The sequence below is a fragment of the Setaria italica genome, chromosome III (genome assembly GCF_000263155.2).
Source record: "Setaria italica strain Yugu1 chromosome III, Setaria_italica_v2.0, whole genome shotgun sequence".
Classification (NCBI taxonomy): domain Eukaryota; kingdom Viridiplantae; phylum Streptophyta; class Magnoliopsida; order Poales; family Poaceae; genus Setaria; species Setaria italica.
In genome coordinates, this window is record NC_028452.1 from 19,924,752 (window position 1) to 19,932,809 (window position 8,058).

General features: G+C 45.1%; 2 protein-coding genes across 4 annotated transcripts; one reads left to right on the plus strand and one right to left on the minus strand.

Annotated features, from left to right (window-relative positions):
- Positions 1-296: 296 nt before the first annotated feature.
- On the minus strand, positions 297-980 carry LOC101767030. The gene has a single exon (XM_004963707.1). It carries the CDS (start codon positions 978-980, stop codon positions 297-299), a length of 684 nt encoding a protein of 227 aa, XP_004963764.1.
- Positions 981-2,649: 1,669 nt separating this feature from the next.
- On the plus strand, positions 2,650-7,110 carry LOC101756592. 3 transcript variants are annotated; one of them, XR_214864.3, is made up of 7 exons: positions 2,652-4,341; positions 4,468-4,523; positions 4,721-4,996; positions 5,491-5,699; positions 5,841-5,960; positions 6,067-6,195; positions 6,699-7,110. XR_214864.3 is itself a non-coding variant. In XM_004961980.3 (7 exons), exons 1-7 carry the CDS (start codon positions 2,748-2,750, stop codon positions 6,717-6,719), a joined length of 2,433 nt encoding a protein of 810 aa, XP_004962037.1. In that variant the 5' UTR covers positions 2,656-2,747; the 3' UTR covers positions 6,720-7,110. The 3 variants fall into 3 exon arrangements, 2 of the variants coding, with proteins under 2 accessions (XP_022681145.1, XP_004962037.1); XM_004961980.3 differs by having other exon boundaries at positions 2,656-4,341; positions 5,463-5,699; XM_022825410.1 differs by lacking the exons at positions 5,491-5,699; positions 5,841-5,960; positions 6,067-6,195; positions 6,699-7,110 and adding an exon at positions 5,147-5,450 and having other exon boundaries at positions 2,650-4,341.
- Positions 7,111-8,058: the final 948 nt, after the last annotated feature.

Below are 8,058 nucleotides of genomic sequence, written 5' to 3' on the forward strand. Positions count from 1 at the left end.
TAGTCGATACACATTCTCCATTCACTGGTTTTCTTCTTTACAAGGACTGTATTTGCTGACCAGTCGGGGTGCTTACATTCACGGATGAAACCGGCAGCTAAGAGCTTATTTATTTCTACCCTAATGGTCTCCTTGCGATCTTGAGCGAAATGGCGAAGCTTCTGCTTGACCAGCCTTGCTATCTTGCTCAGTTCCAAGGAGTGCTCAACCAACTCCCGCGGGACACCGGGCATATTGGATGGTTTCCATGAGAATATGTTCGAGTTGTCCCGGAGGAAACTAGTGAGCGTGTCTTCCTATTTGGGGGTGAGGCTGGCCCCGATACGGGCCGTCTTGGATGGGTTTTCCAAGCTGAGGTTGATCTTCTTGACTTGCGGGTCGGGCTGCAGTGCCATGGGCGTCGGGTCCGCCTCTGGGATCGTCAGCTGACTCTGGTCCACCTCCTTGGACTCGGCGACCATTATGTTGGCATTGGCCGAGTACTCCAGGGTCTCGGCGAGCTGTACGGCTTCCGTGTCACACTTGTAGGACGTTTCGACATCTCCGAAGATGGAGAGGACGCTGTTTGGAGCTGGCATCTTAAGGATCAGGTAGGTATGGTTGGGAATCGCCATGAACCTCACCAGCATTGGCCTGCCAAAGATGGCATGGTAGGAGGTCTTGAAGTTGGCAACCTTGAAGGTGAGGTGCTCAATGCGGTAGTTGTCGAGGGTGTCGAACATGATTGGTACGATGACTCTCCCAATAGGATAGGATCCTTTATCGGGTATTATGCCGAAGAATGGGTCCTCGCAGGGAAGGAGCCGCTCAAAGTTGAAGTCCATGCGCTTCAGGGTTTCGGTGAAAATGATGTTGAGGCCGTTGCCGCCATCAATCAGCACCTTGAAGAGGAGGACTATGTCTATGGTGGGGGCCAGCAGGTAAGACCTGGGATCCGGGATGTGCACCCAGTGATCTTCCCTGGAGAAGGTTATGGGCATCTCCGACCAGCGCAGATATTGGACTGGTGTGACAAAGACGAAGTGTACTTCCTGCCTGTGCAACTTGTGCTTGTGATTACTACAAAAAGATTTAGGGCTGTTGATGATGATGTTCACCTCCCGCTCGGCGCGCTAGAACTCGTTGTTGTCGTTGCCGGTGCCCTGGTTGGCGTTGGGGTTGCACTGGTCACGGTGCTCTTCTTTGTGTTGGCCATCGCGGTCGTCACGGCGGCGGTTGTTGTGGTCATCGCGCCGGCAATTGTCGCGGCAATTGTCTTCCTTGCGATAGTCGTTCCGGCGAAACTGCTTGTATTCCACCGAGGCGGTGAGCTCTTTCTTGAGGACCGTGTAGTCCCGATGATTGTGGTGTGCGTCCTTGTGCAAGGAGCATGGGGTGTTCAACGTATCGTCGAACTCCTCTTAGAGGAAGGTTGTCTGCCTCACATGGTCGGCTTCGGTGGCGAGGATCTTAGGGGCCTTTTTCGAGGTTGGGAGGGCTCCGGCCTGGACTGGTGCTAGTTGTCTTGGTTGGTCGGCGGTTCGTGGTCATCGTTGTGGCGGTGGTTGCCGTCCTGGAGTTGGACATTCTCGGCCTCATCTGTGTCGGTATGAAGGTTGACGATCTGCATCATGTGTCCGACTATCTTGGGAGCGGCCTAGAACATGATGCAGAACATCGAATGGTTCTTGAGGCTAGTATGGAAGTACTAGATTCACATGAATGCGTATGGCTTCATAGAATGATTAATCATATACAATAGTTATGTGGTATAGGTTCGATTACGAATCCTACAATTATCTATGAAGATAATTCTGCCCGTGTTGCACAAATGAATACAGGTTATATAAAGAGCAATATCACATAACACATTCCTGCTAAATTATTCTATCCTCACGAATTACAGAAAAAAGGAGAGATAGAAATCTTGCAAACCAAATCATGTGATAATCTTATAGATTTATTCGCAAAGTCCTTACCAACATCATTATTCCAGAAATATGTTTTTGAATAGGTACGAGACAACTCAAAAATTTGCAAGCATGATATAACCTATACATAAGATTATGAATATTGCACTCTTTTCCTAATGAGTTTTTCCTATCAAGGTTTTCTCATATATAGGTTTTTAATGAGGCAATATGCATTACAAAAAAATCATATTGTCATATAACATTTTCTCTTATATTTTCCCCAAGAGGTTTTAAAGGAGTTTTTCCTATGACATATCTACACTACTTCTTATATTTTTCCCACAAAATTTTTGAAGGAATTATACGAACATTGTTTACAAGATCACATGAAGCAATTGATCAAGGAGGAGTGTTGTGAATCACTAGAATTAGTGATCAATTACCTTAATTATGTAATTAAATTAAACATGTGATTATCACATGGATTAGTGATGTCATTAGCAGTTACTAATTAGAGAGACACCTTTTGATGAAAGGGCCACTTCGTGAAGGGGCATGCCCCTTCCAAACTGTCACTTCCATGCCCCTTAACTTGTATAAATATGTAAACAGTACATTAATGAGAGCATCCATTTCCAATCCATCACTTTCACTTTTCCACCCTCCAATAATTTCAAATTACTATTTATTTTGAATTTTTTATATATAATTTTGCTATGTCCCTAAAATTCGCATAGTTTTTGGGGCCTTTTTCTCTCGTTGCCGTGAGTGGGCAAGCGCACCCCTCCCCTGCCGGCAGCCCGGGTGCCGGCCGTCGCTCGGCCCCTGCCTAGCTGATTCGTGGAGAAGACGATCATGGCAACCACAGCGCCACCGGCAGACGCTGATCCCCCCGAGTGCCCGGTGTGCCTCTCCCCATTCGACGCCGCCTCCGCCGTGCCGCGCGTCCTCCCGTGCGGCCACTCTCTCTGCGGGCCCTGCATCGTCGCCCTCCCGCCCGCCTCCACCGCCGCCACCGCCGGCTCCTCCCTCCGCTGTCCTCTCTGCTCCCAGTGCGTCCCCTTCTCCCGCGCGCTCGGACCCTCCTCCCTCCCGAAAAACCTCGCCCTCATCGCGCTTCTCCCCTCCTCATCCCCCTCCCCGTCCCACACTCCCACCGCCACCGCACCGCCTCCCCTCCCTCTCCCGCTCCACGCCGCCCACTCCCGCCTCCTTTCCCGTTTCCGCCATGCCGTCCTCCCCCAGTCCACCTCCCCGCTCCGCTCCGCGCCCACCCCCGCCCGCCTCGCGTTCGGATCCCTCGACACCGACCTCGGGGAGCCCTGGTTCTGCGCGGGGGGCCGCCCCGTCAGCCTCCTTCCGATCGAGACCCACCCCGGCGAAGGACGCCCTTCGGCGGAGCAGGAAGCCGTATTCTACCGGCCCAGCCACGCGGCGCGGGTCCTCGCCGCGATCGGCGCGCTCAGCGACGCGGCGCGGGAGGAGCTCGCCGGTCTGATCGCCTCTTCCGCGCGGTTGGCACGGCAGGTGTGCAGGATCTACGGGGTCTGGATGGACTCCGACGCTCCGCCATTGTGGATGGTATCTGAACGGCACACGCGTAGTGTTTCCCGGTTGTTGGAAGAGGAGACGATCATTGGAGAGGAGATGGTGGCTCAGATTGGATTTGTTGTAATGGAGGCCTGTGAAGTGATAATGAGGTTGCATTGTGAGGGGCTGGTGCTGGGATGCCTTGGGCTCGATTGCTTCTGCCTCGACCGCTTTGGGCACTGCCTGCTTGATTTCAATCAGGTGTTGGCCTTGTGCCGGGGAGTCCGAGCTGGGACACACAATATTGGGGCTTTTGTTGCTCCTGAGGTAGTGGCGGTGCTAGGTGACACATTGCGAAGGATGGATCATGATTTTGATGGCTTGGTTGGGTGTAGTTCGGATATCTGGTCATTGGGTTGTGTATTGGTGTCATTTCTTACTAGGGATGAGCAGCTTGTGGCAGGATGGAACTCTGAAGGGTCATATGATGATTGGGAGAAGGAAGTGGTCACAAGGCTTAATGCCTCATTGCTTGGTACGCAACTTGAACCATTGGCTGCAATTATAGTGTCGTGCTTGAGCTATGATCCAAAAGGCCGTCCAGAGATTGCTGATGTCTGGAAACGTATTAGAGGCTTGTTGATGAAATCCAGCGATGTTGCTTTAGCTCCTGATGATGACTCTGCAGCTCAGAAGAGTTTTAGATGTTTACTCTTTGGGGAGCTATCCTTGATGTTCAAATCAGATTGTAAGGCACAACTGTATCAAGGAGCAGAGGAGAACATTTCAAATCAGGATGATGGAAGTAATGGTGGTTGCATTGACAATAGGGTAATTGATGGTCCACAGTCTGCCGGAATGTTTAAATCAGCAACGCTGGTTGCCCACTGTGATTGTGTAACAGGATTAGCCATTGGAGGTAAAAATCTAACAGTGCTAATGGACTGTAATTTAAATCACTTGCTATTTTTAGTTGGTTTCTTTTGTTCATAGAGTTCTGAAATGCTGGCTCAAGAACTGCCTGTTAATATTTCTTTCACTGCAGGTGGATTCTTGTTTAGCTCTTCTTATGATAAAACTATCAATGTGTGGTCACTGCAGGTATACCTGTTATTATTCTTTCTTTATGCTTTTTTTATTAGTTGGTTAGCATTCCTGAAGTAGGACAACATGCTTCATTGCTTCTCCCATGAGAAATCACAGTAGTCCCACTTCATATTTATATTCCTTTGCACTTCATTTTATAGTTTTAGTATGGTTCATCTTGATTTTTATTGGTTCTTGAATTTGTTCCATAGGACTTCTCTCATGTACAGTGCTTGAAGGGTCATGAACACAAAGTCACCGCAATTGTTGTTGTTGACAATGATAATCATTCTCTTTGTATAAGTGGAGACAGCGGTAGTGGAATTTTTGTCTGGCGTGTAGATTCCACTCTCAATGAAGAACCTTTAAATAAATGGTATGAACATAATGATTGGCTCTATCGAGGAGTTAACTGCTTGGCTGTCTCTGGAACTGGTTACCTTTACACTGGTGGCAGAGACAAATCTGTCAAGGCCTGGTCACTGGAGGTACTAAGCTTTGCTCCATAATTCTGTACGGGAATTCGATTTCTGAATGATTTCACCATGTTCTTTTTTTAATTTTTATATCTAAATATAAAGTCTGCAGATTTTTTCTTTCATATTTCTTATTGATTTTTTGCTAATTAAAAAAAACAGGGGGGATGTGGCAGGATTGGAAACCTGACTCAGCCCTTAGCATGGATTTTCTGAGGCTGTGAGCTAGGGATCTCTGTTCTTTTTTGTTTTCTATTCTTTGTTGGTTCATTCCTTATTCACTCTCTTATTTTTTTTCCTTTGGGTTGATTATGTTTCTCGGGACTTTATAAAAGGATTGGCATTTCTTTTGTTATCTCTAATACAATGGCATGCAGCTCACTTGCATGTTTGAGATAAAAAGAATGTCTCGTCAATTATACTTAATTCAATTATGTTATATGAAATTAATTCAGTATTCTCAACTGTATCTTGGCAGGATTATTCACTTCGCTGCACTATGACAGGTCATAAATCAACCGTATCTTGCCTTGCAGTGGCCAGTGGTATTCTTTACAGTGGAAGTTGGGATGGTACCATTAGGTCATGGTGGCTCACTGATCATACACCATTGTCTGTACTGGAAGATGATACAGCAGGAAGCATGGCTCCTGTGTTGTCAATTTCAACAGAAGCCAATTTTGTCGCTTCATCGTACGAGAACGGCTACTTTAAGGTTCACCAAAATCCGAAACATGAATGTTTCTTTCTAGCCACATTCCATCCCACAAATTTTGACATACCCTTTTCGCTAATCCTGATAGTGTTATTTTTCTTCTAATTCTTGAGTGTTTTGTTTTCCTCTTTTCAAAATCAGATTTGGAAGAATGATGTCCTTGTCAAATCAGAAAAGCTTCAAAATGGTGCTGTTTATGCAGTTAAATTAAGTGGCAAATGGTTCTATACTGGTGGATGGGATAAAGTCATAAATATTCAGGTATGTTTACTTGCTTTATTGATATACATGGTCTTCCAGAAAAAAAGGTCTTGCTAACATGTATTTGGCACTTTGTATTTTTTTCCTTTTATTAACTCCTCCATAGGAATTATTGGAAAATGAATCAGAGGTAGAACTCCGCGACGTCGCTTCCATTACTTGTGACTCAATTATAACTTCAATACTGTCCTGGAATGAAAGGCTGATAGTCGGACTATCCAACAGGGATATCAAGGTAAAACTACCATTGTTCTTTGATCAGCTATCTGTTCATTATAGCATCTTTACTTGAGCAAAACTTGTAGGCATCTGTTGCGCGTATTTCATGCTTTTCTAACTTCTGGTCCTATTTGTATCTACTTTCATTTTCTAACTTCTGGTCCTATTTATATCTACTTTCATTACTTTGTGCAAAATCATGAACACTGCCACAATTATCTTTTGCATCATGCTACTTAATAGCTTTGTTCTCTGGTCGTATGGGGAAATAATAAGTTCTTTTATGGTCCTCATCCACAGAATTTAGTTTGTTGAAATGTATGCTCAGTGATAATCTAAAAAATTGTGTCTCCTTAAACATCATGTTTTACCTATCAGTAATCCTTGGCCTGTTTGCTGTGTGTTTCACTAGTTTTATGGTGATCCAAGAATGGATCCACTAAATGGGTATTCCCTTTTTTGCAATGAAGTGCCATTACACTTTAAACCTCTAAATTGGATGCTTCCATATTTCACCAGGTTTACTACAAGGCGTCATAATTCCTTATGCCACCGGTTCACCCTATGTATATACTGTGAATGGCTTAATGTACAATAAATGTGAGATAATGGATTGATGGAAACAGAAAAAACCCTCCTTTTGATGGTACAGAAGTGTGTCAGTTGGAAAGAAACAGCAGCAGTTAAGATAGGTTGTTGTAAGGAGGAGTAGATATAGGTTGCACATTTTACTTCAAATCTTATGGAGTAGAATAAACATTAAAAGTACAATGTCTGGTTTGTGGCTACCATATCATACAGACTGTAAAGTAGAATTAGCAGTGCTGCTTTATGAGAAGCCACCAGCTAGAAGAATGCTGTTGAATGTCAATAATAATACTATATGCCTGTTATTGTCAAAGCTAATGTGATTCTAATTGTTAAAGTTCAATTCTGTAGCATAAAACCTACACAGAAACTGGACTGGTCGGGCCTGGATTCATGGCCAGTAAGGTTGGCCCAGTTCAGCCCACAGCAAATATTATATTGTTTTTGTACATCTGTGAATATTAGAGCACTTTTTTGATATATTGGCAAATAAAAAAAACTGACGTTTTAATTTAAAAGGTTATATTTGGGCTTCTTGGAAGTTGGACTGTGGCCTTATCCTTGTTGGGCTGGGCCTGTCTTTTAAGAGCTGAGCTTTGTCAATACCATTTCTGGGATTAAAAGCTGGCGACCATTTCTCTCTTAAAAAGGACAAAATAGCAACACGCGCTACAAAAGAAAATCTGTCGCTACAGCCGTCAGCCCGTCACCACCTCCCTCCTTCCCAGTGAACCTAAACGCTGGGCGACAGATAATCAAGGATTGTTCTAGTTATTGCGTTTAAGTTCACTGCAGCAGAGGGTCCGAAGTACTTCCGGATAGAGTTTTTCCTCCAGAATGCTTATCACCATATTTTGGCGAATATTATAGATCGCATAGTTGACTGGAAGTGACTTGGTCGGACACACATGCATGGACAGCATGGTGAGGCCTCAACATTTGTTGTGTCTTCCTGGAATTTTCTTTCTCCCAAATGGAATAACCTTTTCCCTCTATTGGACCATTTTTTTCGTTTTGTACTGAACGGAACACTTATGCTGGGAACAGAGACTTCTGTGACAAGAGTCAAGTAGTGCTACAATAATATGCGAGTATATATTATGCCGCTGTATAAAAATCTCAGGCATCTAACATGCTCTGATCGCACGGCGACAACACATGGCACCTTCACCGTATACCATGTTACAGTGCAAAAGATATTCCTAGACACTGTTCACGGGGCCCTCGGTGCATCTGCAACATGGTCGGATAGGACGGCACCTTCGACAGACAGACAGGTAAAGGATGCACA